The 21,889-nt window shown below is 35.5% G+C and overlaps 1 protein-coding gene and 1 long non-coding RNA gene across 3 annotated transcripts in view; both read left to right on the top strand.

Moving 5' to 3' along the window:
• Positions 1-20,481, top strand: part of LOC141839108 (uncharacterized) — a 33,770-nt gene extending 13,289 nt beyond the window's left edge. For both annotated transcript variants that reach the window (XM_074726772.1, XM_074726771.1), the window contains exons 21-33: positions 1,957-2,034; positions 2,134-2,196; positions 2,349-2,444; positions 2,538-2,647; positions 13,234-13,423; positions 18,440-18,554; positions 19,226-19,338; positions 19,407-19,484; positions 19,677-19,742; positions 19,816-19,947; positions 20,034-20,093; positions 20,161-20,241; positions 20,324-20,481. In XM_074726772.1, the coding sequence (XP_074582873.1) occupies positions 1,957-2,034; positions 2,134-2,196; positions 2,349-2,444; positions 2,538-2,647; positions 13,234-13,423; positions 18,440-18,554; positions 19,226-19,338; positions 19,407-19,484; positions 19,677-19,742; positions 19,816-19,947; positions 20,034-20,093; positions 20,161-20,241; positions 20,324-20,374 (1,233 nt within the window). In that variant the 3' untranslated portion in view covers positions 20,375-20,481. The remainder of the gene's footprint in view (positions 1-1,956; positions 2,035-2,133; positions 2,197-2,348; positions 2,445-2,537; positions 2,648-13,233; positions 13,424-18,439; positions 18,555-19,225; positions 19,339-19,406; positions 19,485-19,676; positions 19,743-19,815; positions 19,948-20,033; positions 20,094-20,160; positions 20,242-20,323) is intronic.
• A 13-nt stretch (positions 20,482-20,494) lies between these two features.
• LOC141839107 (uncharacterized) lies at positions 20,495-20,914 on the top strand. Its single transcript, XR_012602679.1, has 2 exons — positions 20,495-20,561; positions 20,702-20,914. It is a non-coding gene; the product is annotated as an uncharacterized LOC141839107 (long non-coding RNA).
• The last annotated feature ends 975 nt before the right edge of the window (positions 20,915-21,889 follow it).

The following is a 21,889-nucleotide window of genomic DNA, read 5'->3' as shown; positions in this document are numbered from 1 at the left end:
ATATTGAAATATTGATCACAGACTCAACACACCTGCTGACACGATTAGAATTTTATCGTTCTGCTATTGCACTATGATGTGGATTGGGTTAATACTGGCATGTCCAAGGACAATGCCAGAGATGCTCCTAGACTGCAAAGCTTGAGTGAAGTTTAGATCAATGATTTACTTGTTTTTATTTATTTTTTAGAGGAAATGAAGCATCTACACAATTACTTCATATCCAATACCAATTGTTCCCTATTACAAATGATATAGTTTCATCAATTTAGCTTTATTTTGATATTAAAAAATAATGCAAAAAAATTTAATAGATATTACTCATTGTATCTTGTCAAATGACAATAACTACTAGACGAGTAGGTAATAACGTTTAGTAGAATAGGATAGTTGACTATTTTTCACAAAGGAAAAAAAGAAAGTTTTTGTTTTTTCTCTTTTGGATTAAAGTTATTACATTTTTGATCTCATTTTGACACTTCTCAACTTACAAAAATAATGTTGTTGCTAACATAAGCATTAATTTAGGTGAATATAAATTTTACATAGGTCTTCTTTTTAGATGTAGAATACACATCTCACACGAGCTCTTTCTTTAGTGAGTTGGATTCATATTTTGTACCTCCTAAATCTTTGCCTATTTCAGCATTAATTTTGCTAGCACAAGTCTAACTCAGTGGTTAGTTATGATATATTTATGCACGTGTAGGGAACACATTCTACTACCATATATGCTCTAATGCTTATTTTGATTTTTAGAAAATTATGAGATTTCCATAACTAGAATATTGCTAGAATTAATACTCCCATCCGATGCACAAAGCTACTTTTGCTATTATAGGGTATTATTAGTTGATATACTTGTTATATTTATATTTTTATAGCTTGTTATTCTAAATTTTAATTCACTTAACTATGTTTAGTCTAATATGGAGGAGACAAACAAACTAAGTAGAAGGGGATTTTGAAATGAAAACTCATTTGAGTTGAGCTTAGCATTCTATGAAGCATGCCAAATGTGTGCATAGCACATTGTGTTAACACTTAATCTAAGGAGCGACACAACCTAAGCTAAATTTGGGAAATAATTTTCAATCTAAATTCGGTAGCTTCTCCTAGACATGACCATGGTTCAGAACTAAGTTCAATGGTTTGAATAATTTTGACTAAACTTTAACCTTCAAAGTTGATTATAGTTCATGGTCTAGAACCGTCGCTGGTTATGGTTTGGTTATGGTAAAGAGTGTTTGAAACTTTGGGGGTGTTGGTGGATTGCAGGTGGTCAGAGCTGTGTCTTTGAAAGAAGAATGAAACAATCTGATGTCAGCAAAGTTGGTTCCAATCAATAGCATAGTGGTGTCTTTGCCAGAAGAAGGTGGTAGCAGGGGGCACAAGAGAGCTCTGACTTCTTGTCTCAACCAAATGCTTAGGTGGATGACAGAGTGACAGTGTCTTCTCTGTTGGTTGCAAGTAGTGGTAGTGACAACCGGTCTCTTGATTATTTGGAACTTGGAAGATGGTGCTCCAGGATGGTTATTCTTGAGAGAAGAAATTGAGAGAGTTGGGGAGAAGTTTGGTGGTGCTCGCACAAGAATACAAAGGAGGCTGGTCTGCATCACTCATGCGATAGGAAAGAAAATAAAAAAAATTGAGTCAGGAGAGAGGCTGTGGTCAACGCAAACCAACTAGTGTTTCTAGGGTTACCCTCTTAACCTCCAAGCAATTAAACCAGACCAACCAATCCATTTTTTTTTCTTTTCGATTATAGCAAGTTGCTTGTCAGGCTTTCTTGAAATCTCTAGGTTATGTGTTGCTTCTAGTGTTTCTTAATGTTTTTGTATTTTGTAGTGCATATTGCTTAATCATCTGAACATGGATTTGCTTCATTGTTCTAAAATTTCTTTTGGCTTGGTGTAGTTAGTGTACATTTGTTGACAAGGTTATGTAGCATTTCAGGCAATCAAGAACTCTCCATACTGTCTAGAGCCACTGGTGCTACGAATTCTACCTCCGATTAGATCTGTGTTGGAAAAGGTAAAGCTTAGTAAGATTATGAGTCTTGTGCTATTTTCTTTTCTTGATGTGACGACACATTCCGAGTCATTTGGTCTTACAATTATTCATATGCATCAGCCTCAGTTACAGCCTACTGGTTTAGTTGCTGGCTCTCTTGACCTTCTGATCATGCTATTGAAAGTAAGTTTTCTGCATTCTTATCTACTTATTCTTGATGTGAGCAATTTGATCTATTCTGTCTCTTCATTCTACTTATTCTTGATGCGAGCAATTTGAAATATTCTCTCTTCATTGACATGTTTGCATCCATTAAGTGCTATTCTATGTTATAGAATTCTCCTGCAGATGTGGTAAAAGCAATCTTTGATGCTTGCTTCAATCTTGTAATTGAAATTGTCCTTCAAAGTGATGATCATGCAGAACTGCAGGTATAGTTATTTGTTTATCTGTAGGGTTAGTGCAGACATTTTTTTTGTTTTTATTTTACATATTTTGCACTCACTCCAGTAATTAAAATTCAGAATGCAACCGAATGTTTGGCTTCCTTCCTCTCTGGAGGCAAACAGGATTTGTTAGGATGGGCTGGTGACTCGGGTCTTGCAATGAAATGTTTACTAGATGCTGCTTCTAGGTAATGTCAGTCTAAGAATTTATCTTTTTAAACTGCAAATCATCCTAAATGCTATGTTCAGTTTCTTTTATTTTTAATTCTTTATCTACAATAAGAAAATCCGCCAAAGCCGGTCCCAAGCCCGGTTGAAAAAGGACGAGAGTTGCATATTAGGTTGCTAGTCAGCATGAATTTTCAAGTAATATTCAATGAATGAATCTATCAAACTAGTATGCTAATGTTAGGATGTTCTATGTAAGGAACGCATTGTAGGGTCCGATTATAACGTCTTCGTGAGGACCGCTACATCTCCATACGAACTCGGGTATAGTATATAGGTTGGGTAACAACAACAACCAAGCCTTATCCCACTAAGTGGGGTCGGCTATATGGATCCTTTTACGCCATTGAACTCTATCTCCTATTATATCATCATTTATATTTAAATAAATTTTATCTTGTTTTATTGTTGCTAACCAAGTCTTTTTTGGTCTACCTCGCCCTCGTTTGATATGCGTATTTGTCATAGTTTCACACCGCCTAACTGGAGCATTTATCGGTCGTCTAAGTACAGGTCCGTACCACCTTAAACGTGTCTCACGGAGTTTTTCCTCAATAGATGCAACTCCAACTTTCTCTCTAATGCTCTCATTTCTTATTCTGTCCATCTTCGTATGTCCACACATCCATCTTAACATCCTCATCTCCGCAACTCTCATCTTTTGCTCATGTGCTCGAATCATAGCCCAACATTCAGCGCCATATAACATGGCAGGTCTAACTGCCGTTTTATAGAACTTTCCTTTAAGTTTTAGAGGCACTTTACGATCACATAAAACACCTGATGCTCTCCTCCACTTCAACCATCCTGTTTGTATTATATGTAAGACATCTCTCTCAATCCCTCAATCGGCTTGCAAAAATGATCCTAAATATTTAAAACTCTCAGTTCCAGACAGCTCATCATCTCCTATTTTAATACTTGTCTCATTACGTTCAATATTGCTAAACTTAAATTCCATATATTCTGTCTTTACTCTACTAAGTCTAAAATCTTTCTCTTCTAGTGTTTCTCGCCAAGATTCTAATTGTCTAATATATAGGTTGGGTAAGAATAAATATTATAAGTAATCTAATTGTCTAAGATTTAGAACATGAAATCTAGGAATTCTCACTAGTAAAGCAATGGAGGTAGTAGATATGATAATTGAGAGAAGAATTATTATTTTATGTATACAAAAGATAAAATGGGTAGGAGAGAAGGCAAAGATAATAGAGAATTCGAGTTTTAAGTTATGGTACACAAGAATGAATAGAACAAGAAATAGAGTAGGTATTGTTGTGATAGCTCGCTAAAGAATGAACTAATAGTAGTAGTTAGAAAGAGAGATATGATTATAGCTCTCAAGATAATGATGACAAAAGAAATATTAATGTAATTAGCATATATGTATCTCAAGTAGGGTTAGATGGACACACCAAATTTAGATTTTGGGATAACCTAGATGAGGTATTACAAAATATTTTGCCAACTGAAATGATTTTAATAGGAAGAAAGATCTAAATGAATATATAGGAGTGAAAAATGAAAAATATGATAGGGTGCATGAAGGTAATGAGTTTGAAACAAGAAATGAAGAAGGGGAAATTATATTGTATTTTGTGATAACATATGATCTCTAGCTAATATGCTTTTTAAGAAAAAAGACTAATACTTGGTCACAGTCAAAAGTGGGAATAATAAATTGCAAATTCATTTTCTTATAGTTAGGACAAAAGATAGAAAAATTTATAAATATTACAGGGTCATTTCTGGAGAAAACTTAATTATTCAACATAGGTCAGTAGTGTTGGATATGCACGATTCATAGAATTAAGTGGTGGAAATTAAAGGATGAGAATCAAAACATATTTAAGAAGAGGGTAAGAGTACAAGTATTAGGAGAAATATACGACGACTCGAATATAATATGGGATAAGATGATATCAAAGTTAAAAATAGTAGCTGAGAATATATTCGGTGAGTCAAAGAGACGTGTACCACAAAAAAAGAATCTTAGTGGTGGAATGAGAAAGTACAAGGGAAAGTAAAAGAAAAACGAACAACCTATGAGGTATTATATACTTATAAGAATGAGGAAAACTTAAAAAAATATATAGTCATCATGAAAGAGGTGAAGAAAATAGTGAATGAAGCTAAGAATGAAAATTTTGAACACTTATATTGAAAATTAGATATAAAAGAAGGGGAAAGAGCTATTTATAGAATAGCTAAAGCGAGAGAGAGAAGATAAAATATCTTATTCAAATAAAATATATTAAAGACAAATGCAATAGAGTAATAGTAAATGATGAGGAAATAAAATTGCTATGGAAGAGATATTTTCATTAACTTTTTAATTAAAGTTTAGGTGATCAATTTAACTTAGGTAATTTAAGTAGGTCAAATGAGTATATAATTTAAATTTTTATCGTAGAATTCAAACTTCAGAAATAGAACAAATTTTAAATAAGATGCAAAATGAAAAAGTAGTTGGACCAGATATATTCCGACAAAGATATGGAAGTGTCTATGGAAATAAGGTGTTGAATGACTTACAAAGTTATTTAACTTGATATTGAAAATTTAAAAAATATTCGATCAGTGGAGGGTAAGTATTTTAGTTTCCTTATATAATAATAAAGGAGATGTATAAAATTGTGCAAATTATAGGAGTATTAAATTAATGAGTCAACCATGAAATTTTAAGAAAGTAATAGAAAAAAGACTAAGTAAGGAGACCACAGTGACCAAAAATCAATTTGATTTATATCTGGAAGGTTGACAATAGAAGTTATACATTTTCTCAGACAGCTAATTGAAAAGTATCGGAAAAAAAATAAAATTTACTTATGATATTTATTAATTTAGAAAAAACTTATGATAGAGTCTTAAAGGAAATTATATGAAGAATTTTACAAAAGCGAGGTGTTATTATAACATATATTGAACTAATTAAAGATGTGTATGAGGACGTAATGATAAAAGTGAAGATTTTAGGCGGATTAACTGAAGCATTTTCCATAAAGATAGGGTTACATCAATAATCAACTTTAACTTATCTTTTTACACTAATCATGGACGAATTCACTAGACACATCTAAAATACGGTACTGTGGTGCATGTTGTTTGTAGATGATATTGTTTTGGTTAATGAAACACATGAAGGAGTAAATACTAAATTTGAATCTTAGCGAGAAATACTAGAAGTGAAAAGTTTTAGACTTAGTTTAGTGCAGATAGAATTTATGAAATTTAAGTTTAGAAAAATTATACGTAATGAGACAATTCTTAAGATAGGAGATGATCAGTTGTCTGTAACTGAGAGTTTTAAATACATAGGAATTTTTGCTAAAGGATGGAGAGATTGAAATAGATGTCTTACATAGAATACAAACGGAATTGTTGAAATGGCGAAGAGCGTCAGGTATTCTGTGTGATCGTAAAGTACCTCTAAAACTTAAAAGACAATTTTATAAAATGACAGTTAGATCTGCTATGTTATATGGAGTTGAATGTTGGACTATGACTCGAACACATGAGCAGAAGATGAGAGTTGTAGATATGAGGATATTAAAATAGATGTGTGGATATACAAAAATGAAATGATAAATCCCAGTCAGTCTTATGGACTCAATCCCTGGGGGTGGTCGGCCCGGTCCCACGGAAGTTTCCCACCGACCACCAGGGTAAATTGGGAAGCGCATACGACGACCAATCCAGATGCCCAGCATCCTTTGATTGCGTTCCCCATTTGGAAGAAAATTCTTACAAATACGCCGTAGTTGGGGATCGAACCGCGGGTCCCTGGGTCACAATTCGGATGTCCTACCGTTGCACTATTGCCCCGGGGACTAAATTGATGATTAAAATTGTGGATATACAAGGATGGATAGAATAATAAATGAAAATATTAAAAAAATTTGGGGTTGCACTTATTGAGGAAAAATTCCAAAGACACGTTTAAGATGTCACATATATATACTTAGATGATCAATAAATGCTCTAGTTAGATGATATGAAACTATGGAAGAGAAAGACAAAAAAAGACTTGGTTAACAACAATAAAATAAGATAAAATTTATTTAAATATAAATGATGATATGTATCTAGTGGGATAAATCTTGGTTGTTGTTGTTGTATCTACAACTAGAATTTTCATTTATCTGTCTGTAAATTGACCATTTGTTTTATAAAAATTGTGATTGTATGCCATAATGGTTTACATACTTATGATTTATGAGTAGCCTTTGTAGTCCATAAATGAGATTTGATTATATGCTTTATCAGGGGATGATAATTACTGACGTTGGGTGTCGGTCAACCAATAAGAGAATTCTTTATCAGGGGATGATAATTATTGACGTAGGGTGTCGGTCAACCAATAACAGAATCCTTACAACTTAAAATATGAAGTTCAATTAATTCAAAAGGTGCAAATCATATAATAATGACCAAAGGTATCAGATTGAGGTTCACATCATCAATTTTTGGTGAATTTTTGGATCGAGAATTGTGTCGAACCATGAATTGTATGGTTCAAATAAAAAAATTATAAGATATGTTACAAAGATTTACTTTATTTAGAATTCGTTTTGATATCCAATATGGTAAAATCATACAATATTCTATTCAATAACCAAATAGTATAGATGAAGTAAGTTGATGATGATTTATTACCAAGACATATACATTTATGTAATTAAAAGAAATGACTAAATGAGCAATAAGAAATTTTATGGTCAAATGATTTTAATATAGAAAAATTATTATGGTCAAAAGGAAGACAGCTTTGACATGACATGGCTTGTAAAGCACGTTTGTTTTCATTTTATTGTCATTTAATTTAGTAATGTGACAAAACTTATTAATCCTGTTTTTAGGCATCAATGGAACTTTCTTCCAACTCGGTGCCCACTTGATAAGATTTTCTTGGTGGTCAATTTTGACTTTGAGATTCTTCTTTTTTTTTACCTCTTCATGTAATATCCTTTCTTTGTTCTTATATAAATACTTATGGCTGTTGTCGATTCTGTGTAAGATCCACATGATTTTACACATGAATTTTAATGTATCTATGATTTTTTTAGTTTATTTATTTATTAACTATGATCATAATGAACTTGTGTGGGTATTTCTTGGCTTTGTTTATAAATTCCAGTTGTTGTACCACTTTCATTAAGCGATCTGATGGTAGCTGTATCAAATGGAATACTAACCTGTATTATTGAACATATTTAATAATAGCAAAGCAATAAATCAGAGTGCTACAATGTTATGACATATGATACCTAAACCTGATTAGCCGACCCCACTTAGTGGAATAAAAACTTGGTTGTTGTTGTAGTGAACCACTTGATGTTTTTTCTTCCATATCGATGAGAACATTTTGTTTTATTTGTTGAAGACTTCAAATCCAGGTTGTTGCTTATCATGTAACTTTTAGTGCAATTTTAAGAATTGAAACCATAATCAAATAGAAGGAAAAACATGAAGCAGTTACTTTATATAGAAGTCAGGAGATTCATTTGTTTATTTGGTATCAATTATGGTCCTTGGTCTGACTAGTATTATACTTCGTTTAGTCTACCAAAATTAGTTATGGTACAAGCATCTTTCTGGCTATTTATATAATCATGCTCGTTCTACATGAAAGTTGAGTCATAGCCAAGTTGACCCTCATTGCCAAAAGTTAAATCACCCTATTCTTCTCATTCCAAAAGATGCTATACAAGGAAATGGAACCTTGTTGGGATCCCATGGTACCATTGATACTTAAGCTAGTCGCTTCCAATGCAGATTGTTTGCCAATTAGAATATTTTGGTCATAATGGTTGCATATCCATAACTCTAGGACTTCATGTCCTCTATATACCTAGAGTAATTAGAGAAAGAATGTTGTTCAAGTTGTTTTGTTCTCTACACATTATACATTAGAATAATTTAATTCATTATGGACAGGAGTGCTCTATGGCAAATGTGAACAAGTTCTCCATAGAGGATGACAACGAGCAGCTAGCGATTTGAGTGAGTAGATTTGAAATGGAGGTGTTGTACAATCATTAACTTAATGCACTCGACCCTTTTGGTGATTGGGATTGATCGTGTGTTTTGATATTTGGGCAAATAATTTAAGTTAGGATGACTTTTGTATTTGATGTGTATTTTTGAGCCATGCAAGATTTGGAGAAATACATATAGAGATGATGTGGTGCGACCAAGATCGATGCATACCCAATGGCTCAAGGTTCGTGGAGATTAGAGGATGATGTGAGACATCCGAGAGATCGCAAAGACAAGAGAATTGGAGTGTTACTATGCCTGAGAGGCGAATTATGTAAGCAGATTGTGGTGGGGTAGCTGCATAGGTAAATAAGTTGAGTGTGTTGGGTTGCAAGGGTGCAAACATAGTCCCACATCTAAAACACATGGAAAAGATCATGAGTTTAAAAGGATGAAAGATATCTCCATTGGAATGAGGCCTTTTGGGAGAGCCCAAGAACAAAGCCACGAGGGCTTAGGCCCAAAGTGGACAATATCATACTATTGTGGAGATATTTTGATTTCATTGGTTCTAACAATTGGTATCAGAGCGAGATCGCTCTTCACCGGACTAACCGTCGGAAGAGTCATGATCCAGATCTAACCATGTGGGTTGAACTTTAAAAACAAAGAAAGTGGGTGCTCCCGTGTCTGAATCAAAAGGACCAGACACCAGGTGAGAAGTCCTAGTAGGTCGGGTGGATCGAGAGGCAAAAAGTCCTAGTTGCGGGTAGGTGGGAAGTTTCAGTAGGTCGGGTGGACCGAGGGGCAAAAAAGTTCTAGTTGCGGCTAGGTGAGAAGTCCTAGTAGGTCGGGTGGACCGAGAGACAAAAAGTCCTAGTTACGGCTAGGTGGGAAGTCCTAGTAGGTCGGGTGGACCGAGGGGCAAAAAAAGTCCTAATTGCGGCTAGGTGAGAAGTCCTAGTAGGTCGGGTGGACCGAGGGGCAAAAAGTCCTGGTGGGTCGAGGATTCAGACATCAAAAGGAGGCTTTCCATTTTAGGGGGGCCTGTGGTTCTTTGTTTGAGGGGAGATTGTTGGGTTGTAAGGGTGCAAACATAGTCCCACATCTAAAACACATGGAAAAGATCATAGGTTTAAAAGGATGAAAGATATCTTCATTGGAATAAGGCCTTTTGGGGAGAGCTCAAGAACAAAGTCATGAGAGCTTAGGTCCAAAGTGGACAATATCATACTATTTTGGAGATATTTTGATTCCATTGGTTCTAACAATTGGTATCAGAGCGAGATTGCTCTTCATCGGACTAACTGCCGGAAGAGCCATGATCCAGATCTAACCATGTGGGTTGAATCTTAAAAACAAAGAAAGTGGGTGCTCCCGTGTCTGAATCAAAAGGACCAGACACCAGGTGAGAAATCCTAGTAGGTCGGGTGGACCGAGAGGCAAAAAGTCCTAATTGCGGCTAGGTGGGAAGTTCTAGTAGGTCGGGTGGACCGAGGGGTAAAAAAGTCCTAGTTGCGACTAGGTGAGAAGTCCTAGTAGGTCGGGTGGACCGAGAGGCAAAAAGTCCTAGTTGCGGCTAGGTGGGAAGTCCTAGTAGGTCGAGTGGACCGAGGGGCAAAAAAAGTCCTAATTGCGGCTAGGTGAGAAGTCCTAGTAGGTCGGATGGACCGAGGGACAAAAAGTCCTAGTAGGTCGAGGATTCAGACATTAAAAGGAGACTTTCCGTTTGAGGGGGGCCTGTGGTCCTTTGTTTGAGAGGGAGATTGTTGGGTTGCAAGGGTGCAAACATAGTCCCACATCTAAAACACATGGAAAAGATCATGGGTTTAAAAGGATGAAAGATAGCTCCATTGGAATGAGACCTTTTGGGGAGAGTCCAAGAACAAAGCCATGAGGGCTTAGGCCCAAAGTGGACAATATCATACTATTGTGGAGATATTTTGATTCCATTAATTCTAACAGAGTGCACTCAAGGGGATAGGGTAGAACTCAACATAAGTGAACTTAACCTTATAATTGGTTGTATTGGATCCAGTTGATTGGTGGTTGAGGGATCCAATTCCCTAATGTCTATTTAGAGTTATGGGGATTGTGGTTGTGTCCAATTGAATAATAGTAGACATCAATTAATTGGTGATAGCTGAGCTAACTTGCTAGTTGACTCAGGTTGTTCATGACTCAATCGATTAGGGAGGTGACTGATATGATATCACTCGATTGATGTAAGAATTCAGACGACTCATGTTACAACAAAAAAGCTAGAGAGAGCTATTAATGGAAAAAGTTGTGCAATAACGATCGAATCAATAACGACTATAGTGCATCAATTGACTGATGGTGCAAGCTAGTTGACAAATAGGCCCTAGCACAATAGAACGATAAATTCTAGTAGCTAAATTTGGAGGGCTATAGAAAGGGGTGAAGAGGACTTATTTACAGTGAATGCTTATTGAGATATTCTTATGATCATTTAATCTCATTATAATTTTTGTCTTCTTTCTTTTGTAAAGCCTCCTTGTATTCATTGAAAGCATGTAAGAGGTTTTCCATCTCTGGATCTTGACTGAGGAAATATAGAGGGTTTTCGGGAGTGACCCTTCGAAGAATCATAGGCCGTCGAGTAAAAGTCTTGGGGGCTGCCAAACTACATAAACAAATGTATTAACTTGGTAATTTCATCTAGTTTTCATTTCTGTTGTGTATTTGTTGTTGTAAGCTAACCATGCAAAAAGAAAAGGTATTCACCCCTCTACCTTTTGGCATCTAAACTTCATGGTCCCAAAAAGTGTCATCACTTACTGATCAGTAGATTTTTAGGTATACTATATGGGAATGTACACAAATCGTTGTCAATACACCTTTTTTTTTTTTTTTTTTTTTTTTGCTTCGTTAGCTTATCTTGGCATTAGATGTTAGTAGGAAGATATGTTCTAATTATTCGGAAATTCAGTATTGGGGATTGGATTAGATAGTCAAAGATCTACATTTCGATTGCGTTCTATTAGTAGGATCAGTGAAATCAAAATCAATAGGAAAAATAAAAAGTGATAGAGTTAATAATAAAATAATTTCATATTTGAGATTATATCATGTCCCAAAATCTTAAAAAGAATAATGTCTATTATGTCATTGAATTTGCAATTATTAATTATGTAATATACAAATAGTGTCATATTTATTATTAAAATTCATAAATAAGAAAAATAATTGATAACTAATACTAAAATAATATTTGTATTATGGATTACTGATAAAATTAGATTGCTTTTTTTAAAAAATCCCTTACTACATTCAAGTTAGTTTTAGTTGAAGGAAGGCCAACTTTAAGATCAGTTGTTTCTTTTGATATACAGTAATCTCTCTAGATTCACAGTAACCTTGCTCGATTTATAGGCCAAAAAAAAGATGGGTTAGACATTGAGTCTCATGGGTGATGGCAAGGTTGACTGTGGTGTATCTCGAGCTGATAAATCTGGAATGCTAAGGCTAAGTTAAGAGGGTGATAAAGGCTCTCTCCTTCCCTTGTGAGTTTTCTAGAGAGAGAGAGAGAGGTGCATTAAACATGACTTGTCTGTTTTCATCGGTAGGGACATGGCTCACTGGTAAGTGAATATAGCTCTGGGTCTCATGTCATGTAGTGGAGACTGTATCACTAGGTAGAATCAAATGCATATGGTCCCATTACATTTTATTGGACAACTTGGTCTCTATCAGTCTACCAAGCCTTGTCAAAGAAGTGTTGACACAGCTATTAATTGTTATTTAAAGTTTGCAACAAGATGGTAGGAAAATACTTTACTAGCCGTGCATGGGGATTTTGAAGATTCTTTCTGATGTTGTCATTCATTCTAGGTTTCTAGCATTTTACTTTACCTTTGTGATTATTGGTTTGCTTATTCTTTGGGACATCATTACAGTTCATATTAGGGTTACCTTTCTGTTGATTAAAGTTAGTTCTCCCTTTTATGGCACAATGTCTTAATATGAGTATCAGAATCAGTTCTGGCTGTGTTCAAAATGATTGATGTTGGTGCAGACTGATTGATGTTGGTGCAGACTTGTAGTGAATCAAGGTACATGTCAACTGTGTCAACCGGGAGTTAGGAAAAGCAGGTATCTACTGCTGTAATGTGGAACAGAATTGAGACTGACACTACCTATTTCTGCCACTGCCACCTAATTTAGGTTCACCATATTTTAACTTGAGAACTTGCTCACCAGTGGATCTTCCTCCACAATTTCCCTTTGAGAGAGCATATTCACACGGTCACCAATAATGTGAAATGGGACGTACTACCTTTTTGACGATGTTCCATGCTGGGTTTAGAATGGTTTGGCCAATATGAAATGAGGTTTTAAACCATGTGTATCCTTGTCATTATGATGTTAATCAGATACCTTATACCCATTCTTCTGTTATGTTTTTCTATTGGCTTAAACATAACACTAAATTTTAAATTTCTTAAATCATCCAGTTTAGTTTGCATCTTATTCGGTTCTATCAAGATATGTTGCCTTATGAGCATGTGCATGTTCATGGATTTCCGAAAATGCTTCACAGGCTGCTTGATCCAGATATGGAAAGTTCGGGATCACTTTTTGTGGCTAGCTACATTTTGCAACTTATACTACACTTGCCATCTCAGATGTCTTTGCACATCCATGAGCTTGTTGCTTCTGTTGTCCGCCGAATGCAATCATGTGAAGTATTTGGGCTGAGAAGTTCTTTGATTCTTATTCTTGCTAGACTGGTAATACATTTTACTGGAACACTTATATATATCTTCTTTATGACTTCCATTTATTTTTTTTGTATATTGAGTGATTATTTGCTTGCATTTTGACAATCACACTAGAACTTACAGATAGTTGTTTACCAATATGTTACCAGCAAACTCTTTGCATGAAATCTATGACTTTTGCCAGTGTTATGTAAATGTAAAATAGTAGTGTCTACTTGCAAAATTTGGCTTGATTTGATGAGACTATGCATCTTTCATTTTTGATTGTTTGTTGGGTACAATTTATGTAGTAGCTATTTTTCCACTTCCTGATTTGCATGATTTTGAGTGTTAGAATATTTAGAATAAATATATTCTTTTATAGAATAATTCGTTTAGAATAAGTCCCTATGTTTCTATATAAATAGGGACTTATCCCTTGTAATCAATCAATCAATAATATTATTTTTTTTTCTCAACACTACGATCAGAGCGGGATTGGAATTAGGTTTATCAGCAAACAGCAATCCAAAACAACAAAACAGCAGCCAACGAACAGCAAACATCAAACATCACTTTGAACCAACCAAATTGAGGAGCTTCGCGTTCTCAACTCTTCATGGCTACCTCCAACAATCCGAAGTCGGATATCTCTCGTAAGGGTGGCAAAGAACCACCAGATCTGACCCCACCGCCTTCCTATGACGACTTTCTGAAATGGTATGAGGATCGAAAAACTTCTGATTCCCCTGTTGCCGTTGCACTCACTGGTAATTCCTTTGCTGGCATATCTCGCTCTTCGAGTTCTTGGGTTCTTGATTCCGGGGCCACCGATCATATCACTGGTAATAGATTACTTTTTTCTTCTCTCTCTACTTCTGGTTATTTACCCTTTGTCACCATGGCAAATGGTTCTCAAATTCAGTCTCAGGGTGTCGGTACTGTTCATCCTTCTCCATCTCTTTCTATTCATAATGTTCTTTATGTTCCCGGTGCTCCCTTTAATTTATTATCAATTAGTCAGCTTACTCAGTCTCTTGATTGTGTCATCTCGTTTACAAAATCTTCTGTTTCCTTGCAGGACCGGAGTACGGGGAAGATGATTGGCTTCGGATATGAGTCTCATGGCCTATATCGACTTCAACAATCCTCTCTTGTTGGTTCGGCGGCAGCATCTCCCCTTCTTATTCATGCTCAGTTGGGACATCCAGGTCTTGATAAGTTGAAACAATTACATCCTGGTCTTTCTCACTTAGATTCTTTATCTTGTGAATCATGTCAATTAGGAAAGCATATTCGTAGTTCTTTTTCTCCTCGCACTGTGAGTCGGGCTACGTCACCTTTTTCTTTGGTTCATTCCGATGTTTGGGGTCCGAGTCGTGTTTCTTCTACATTGGGGTCACGATACTTTGTTACCTTTATAGATGATTTTTCTCGTTGTACTTGGTTATATCTGATGAAGGATCGTTCGGAGTTGTTTTCTATTTTTCAATCTTTCTTCTATGAAATCAAAACTCAATTTGGTATTTCTCTTCGAACCTTACAGAGTGATAATGCACGTGAGTATCTATCTACTTCATTTCAGACCTTCTTGGCATCTCATGGTGTATTGCATCGGACATCTTGTCCTCATACCCCTCAACAAAATGGAGTTGCTGAACGCAAGAATCGCCATCTTCTTGAGACCACCCGAACTCTTCTTCTCCATTCTCATGTTCCTCTTCAGTTTTGGGGTGACGCTGTGCTTACTGCGTGCTATCTCATCAATCGCATGCCTTCCTCCACTCTACAAGGTCAAATCCCTCATCATGTTCTTTATCCTCATCAGTCTCTTCATTCTTTACCACCTAAAGTCTTTGGTTCTACATGTTTTGCTCATGCTCTCGATCCTGGCATTGATAAACTCTCTCCCCGGTCTCATAAATGTGTCTTCCTTGGGTACCCCCGGTCTCAGAAAGGGTACAAGTGTTATTCTCCTACTCTCCGTCGGTACTTCATCTCTGCTGATGTCACGTTCTTTGATTCGGTTCCATTTTTTGGGCCAAATGGATCTCCGTCCGAGTTTTCTCCTTCTACGCCTGCACCAGTGGCTATCTTTTATCCTCCGGAGGAGTCTTTGTCACCTCCGGAGACATCTCCTCCATTACAGGTTTATCAGCGTCGTCCTCGTCTTGCTTTACCGCCGCCCACCACTGACACTGCCATGGACCCATCTTTGGAGCCTAGTCTTTCGCCTCGTCCTCCGGTCCCATCTCCTGAGTCTGATATTCCCATTGCTCTTCGGAAAGGTATGCGTTCCACTCGTAATCCTTCTCCTCATTATGTTTCTTTGAGTTATCATCGTATTTCTCCTTCCTATTTTTCTTGTCTTTCCTCCTTGTCGTCTGTTTCTCTTCCGAAGAATGCAGGTGATGCCTTTGCCCATCCAGGATGGAAACAGGCAATGCTCGATGAAATGTGTGCCTTGCAGAGCAGTGGGACTTGGGATCTCGTTCCTCTACCATCAGGGAAGTCAGTTGTCGGTTGTCGATGGGTGTATACGGTGAAGGTTGGTCCAGACGGAAAGGTTGATCGGCTTAAAGCTCGCCTTGTTGCAAAAGGCTATACTCAGATCTTCGGATTGGATTATGGGGACACTTTTTCTCCTGTTGCCAAGATGTCTTCTGTGCGTCTATTCCTGTCCATTGCTGCGATTCGACATTGGTCTCTTTATCAGTTGGACATCAAAAATGCTTTCTTACATGGTGACCTGCTCGAGGAAGTCTACATGGAGCAACCTCCGTGTTTTGTTGCTCAGGGGGAGTCTTCTGGTCTTGTATGTCGCCTACGGAAATCTTTATATGGCCTCAAGCAGTCTCCCAGAGCATGGTTTGGTAGATTTAGCACTGTAATTCAACAATTTGGCATGACTCGGAGTGAGGCTGACCATTCTGTCTTTTATCGTCACTCATCGACTGGTTGCATCTACTTAATAGTTTATGTTGATGATATTGTTATCACAGGTAGTGATAATCTCGGGATTTCACAGGTGAAACAGCATCTTTTCAAACATTTCCAAACAAAAGATCTCGGCAAACTCAAATATTTTTTGGGGATAGAAGTGGCACAGTCCAAAGATGGGATTATCATATCCCAAAGGAAATATGCAATGGATATTCTAGAAGAAACAGACATGTTAAACTCAAAGACAGTCGACACCCCTATGGATCCTAATGTCAAGCTCATGCCAAATCAGGGGGAGCCTCTTTCAGATCCTGAACGATACAGGCGATTAGTAGGGAAACTAAGCTACCTTACTGTTACTCGTCCAGATATCTCGTTTGCAGTAAGTGTAGTAAGTCAGTTTCTCAACTCTCCATGCAAGGAACATTGGGATGCTGTGACACGCATTATTCGATATATCAAAGGTGCTCCAGGAAAGGGTCTTTTGTATGAAGACAAAGGACATACTCGAGTCGTAGGGTATTCTGATGCAGATTGGGCAGGATCTCCCATTGATAGGAAATCTACTTCTGGTTTTTGTATATTTGTCGGAGATAACCTTATTTCTTGGAAAAGCAAAAAGCAAAATGTTGTGGCAAGATCCAGTGCAGAGGCAGAATATCGAGCTATGGCCATAGCCAGTCAGGAGCTTATATGGCTCAAACAGTTGCTTCAAGAGCTAAGATTTGGAGAGGTTACACAAATGTCACTTATATGTGACAATCAAGCGGCTATGCATATCGCCTCGAATCCAGTTTTTCATGAGAGGACAAAACATATTGAAGTTGATTGTCACTTTGTCAGAGAAAAAGTCATATCTGGTGAAATATCTACAAGTTTTGTTAATTCACAGGACCAACTAGCAGATATATTCACCAAGTCACTGAGAGGTCCTCGAATTGACTACATATGTAACAAGCTGGGAACATATGATTTATATTCTCCAGCTTGAGGGGGAGTGTTAGAATATTTAGAATAAATATATTCTTTTATAGAATAATTCGTTTAGAATAAGTCCCTATGTTTGTATATAAATAGGGACTTATCCCTTGTAATCAATCAATCAATAATATTATTTTTTCTAACATTGAGAATTAGCTTGTGACAATAACAAACCTGCATGAATCTTACACCGCAATTAAACTCTATTTTAGATTATATATCAGAGTACTATCCAAATCGTTTAGATCACTTTTAATTTTGTTTAAACTTCTGTTTAGTATTTATTTATCAATGTGCATTTAACTCGAATTAATCAACATGTATAGTTACAAACTCTATTTGTGTATCTTTAAACATGGTTATACCTTCTTAATTTATTTTTTCTCATTTAAATTGGTACTACACCTACTCCCTTGCAGTAATATTTTTTGATTTTATACAACATCACCAACAACCAAATCTTATTCTACTAGGTGGGGTTATCCCTTTTACACCATTGGACTCTATCCCTTACTATATCATCATTTATATTTAAATAAATTTTATCTTATTTTATTTTGCTAACCAAGTTTCTTTTGGTTTTCCTCTTCATTTAATTTACTATATCCTACTCCCTTGCGGTAATATTTTTTGATTTTATTTTATACAATAAACTCACAAATCCTTGAAAATCTAGGGATTCTATAGGAGCAATTGGCAGGGTGTAGCCATCTAATGCGTTGGGTTGAAATAATTGCAATAATATAGGCTATATAATGTTTATTGTTTTGAACCAATCCTTGATCCATTTATATCGAAGAGTTTAATTAGGTGATTAGTTAACACATGCTTTGATATTTCAAAAAGATATCATACTTCATGGGACCTTCCTAGTAAGATATATATGCATGCAAAATAATCCAATCCACTCAGCATCAATATCTTGGCAGACCTAATCCATACTACCAACAGACCTTAACTATGTTGAACAAGTTGGTATTGGCACAATATCAGTTGGGAATTTTTGGGATCCAAATCCTGCTGCCATGTAGTCCTCTGTTAATTATGTTACTGGTCCTGTGATCCTAAGTTTATTAATCATTCTTTTAATGAATATGATGTTCTCTATTTTACTTTTTTCAGGTACATAGCAGTGCCCCAGATGTCAATCAGTTTATCAATCTAATGCTTTCTACTCCTGCTAAAGGCTTTGAGAATGCACTGGTTTACGTGATGCCAGAATGGACTAAACTGCAGGGTATGTATTATGTCTAAACTTTGTTTTCTGCTTATACATTTGCATGAAACTTACTGAAGAAGTATGAACTGGAAGAAGTATAAGAAACCAAGGTTTAAAATTTCAATTTTGATTTGCTTGGACTTCTACTGCCAATTTTCGTTGGACTTTCATCTTGCCAAGTTCCTGTTGGTCTTTCCATATGCCAACTACCTATTGGAATTTTTGTTTCCCACAACTTGTTGCATTTTCCTTTTGCTAATTACCTATTGGACTTTCTATATGACAACTCCATGTTGGACTTCCCATATGTCAATTCTTTGGTGGACTTTCCACTTGGTCGATTCATTTGGACTTTATTTAATGTCTAGTATTCAGTCACTCTTGACTTATTTGACATATTGACCTTACTTAATCTTATCCTAAATCATATTGCACTCAATATGATTGCACTAATGCATTGTCCAAACACATTGTTCAAATATCAAAACACAACAATCATCATCCCTTGGTCTTAGAGGTATTAAGTCGGGACAGATTGTACCAACATTATGAATTATTCATTTAAGAAGGGATCAGGCATTAGTCTATATGGACCAATATTAGGTCAATGGATAACTATAAAAACTTTTCGACTATCAACTTACATCCTTTTTAGACTTGACAAGTCAAAATATTCATTCATGATGTAGGTGAAATTCAAGGATCCTATCAAATTAAGGTAACTACAACTGCATTGGCTCTGTTACTCTCAACACGGCATGCAGAGTTATCAAAAATCAATGTCCAAGGAGATCTAGTCAAGGTTCAGAATTCTTCCTACAACTGTCTTTCTTTGAGTGATTAGGAAACTTATTCCCTTTGATCATGCAGACTAATGCAGGTATAACTACACGATCGAAAGCTAAATTATCTCCTCAGACATGGACCATAATCCCACTCCCTGCAAAGGTATCTGCCACATTCTAAATTTTGAACAGTTGCTTTTGTTTTAATCTGATTGCAATAAACTGTTAAAAATAGTTAAATTCTTAAGATATCATTTTTTCATTGACCTGCAAAACCTATTTGGAATTTGAGTGCTTCAGCAATTTAGTATTCACTTTCATGAAATCTGAGATTTTTTTTTTTGTATGATTGCAGATCTTTGCGCTCTTATCTGATGCACTCATTGAAATTCAAGAACAAGGCTTGGATGATGAGGATGAGGTAACTCGGTGATTTCTTTCTCTTCCACAGATCTGTTACAGTGGAATCTTCACTAAACAATTGGTTGCTTCAGGATAGTGAGTGGGACGAAGTTTCCAATGATGAAAATGGCGGTCTGCAGGATATACTCCATCCAATGGCAGTACCATCATCTGTTAATCCCTCAGTTGAACATCTTGATGCCTTGGTGAAGGCATTTGATGATGTCAGAATGAACAATTGCCATAACCTCTACTTAGTATTGCTATCATGTCAATTCTGACATTGCCTTGTGTGCTTCTAAATTTGCAGGATGATGATAATGATGATGAATATGATAACGAACTTACTAAATTTGATCCACTAAATGAGGTAAGCTATAAGTAAATTTTGTGACGTATAATATTGTTGTTCTCACAATATTATTCATGTCTAGCAGATCAAACTAGCTGATTTTTTGACAAATTATTTTATCAACATGTATAGTACGGACCGATCACTTTTTGATTATCTTTTCCAGGTACATTTCTACATCATTTCAATGATTTTCATTTATAAAATTTATCTATAAATGCTAATGTTTTTTTCCTTGTTTACTTCAGAGTCTGGCAGATGTACAAAAATCTGTAGTTAGAAGGGTTATAAGCAAGTAGCTTGAACAGCTGTGATTTATTCATTTCTTCTGGTTCATTAGTTGAGGAAGCGGAATGCAGCCAAAGTGTTTAAGAAAGTGTGGCTGATGTGGTTGTAACACAGTTTTGAACGTCAATTATTCTTACTACAGAAAACTCAGTAATTGCTAGATACTTCCCTCTTATGATGGCTTTTCTCTTGAATGAGGTGCAAACAGTTTGACCTTTCTCTGAATTTTCTATCTTTACGTAGAGATTATTATCAATTTGCGTTCCTTCAAGATATATAGACCTTGATATTTAAGTTAGTTACAGTCGTTAACATGATCAGCTATCATCGTGGTTCAGGCATCCTCTTACTCCTAGATTGCGTTCTTCTCTAACTTCAAGCTGGCCCGGAGTTCTAAAAGGTCAAAGTGAAGTCGGCTTTGCAAGCAAGGAGTGCCCACCTTACTATTATTGTTTTTTTTATTTTGTTGTATTTAAGTCATCATGTTTTTAAAATATTTGGACTACAAAATTAATTTATTTGAATCAATAAATTGGATTTTGAATGTTGAATTGCTTAGTTTAGTTGTATTGAAAGAAATTAGGGAAAATTTTCTTTCTTGTTATACCTCCTTTGTTTTGCTCGTGTGCATCTAGTTAGATGAAATTAATTGAAGTTAATTCACATAATCTTAACTTAGCTAGATCAGAATTTTGTATTAAAGTTAAGTGTTAGATTCTTATATTAGTATTATTTTAAAAAGTGGTCATTATTTCGATTAAAGGTGTTCACGACTTGAAAGTTAATTTAGGAAGCTTTCACTTGGCTAAATCAAAGTTAAACTTGAATCTAAGGTTAAATTTCTTTCTCAAATACTACTAATTCAACAAGTAAAATTGAAGCATTTTATACAATCCATAAGGTTATCATGATTGATAACATAGAGTGAGATATTAAATAATATTAACAAACTTTTCATATTTTTATGTGTTCACTCAGTTTAAACCCATAAGAATTAAAGAATTATTGGATAATAAAATAGACTAATACTACTATTTTATTTATATCCTTTTGGTTTTCTAATATTGATGCATTGATCTACATCGAGAACTTAGGATCTATCCTAATCATTTCACGCTCATCTACATGTCTTAATATAGTGATTAATTTTTATCAGGCTTAATGATTAATCAATATCATTTGAGTAAAAAAAAAGTTAGATATTTTGATTAAAGATAATTTTTAAATATGTTATTTTAAATAAATTATTTTGAATAAATTATTTTATTTATTTTTAAAAAAATTAATTTTTGATCAATCCAACATATGTATTGGTCGGATCAAATCTAATGTTGATCAAAACCTTTTATGTTGACTGGTCGATCGATTGATCATCGAAATCATAAAAAGTTGATTGAACATGGTACAATTGGTCAATTGATCATTCTTATTGACAAATCATCTTGAAATTCTAAAAAGCGGACTTGATTTAACTCGTTCAGTCTATCGATCATCTTAAATGGTCGACTGAGCATGGGAAAATTGAC

The sequence above is a fragment of the Curcuma longa genome, chromosome 11 (assembly GCF_044706935.1).
Source record: "Curcuma longa cultivar G26 ecotype Majalengka, Jawa Barat chromosome 11, ITB_CL_G26_1.1, whole genome shotgun sequence".
Classification (NCBI taxonomy): domain Eukaryota; kingdom Viridiplantae; phylum Streptophyta; class Magnoliopsida; order Zingiberales; family Zingiberaceae; genus Curcuma; species Curcuma longa.
This window is presented reverse-complemented; position numbering and strand designations above follow the sequence as displayed.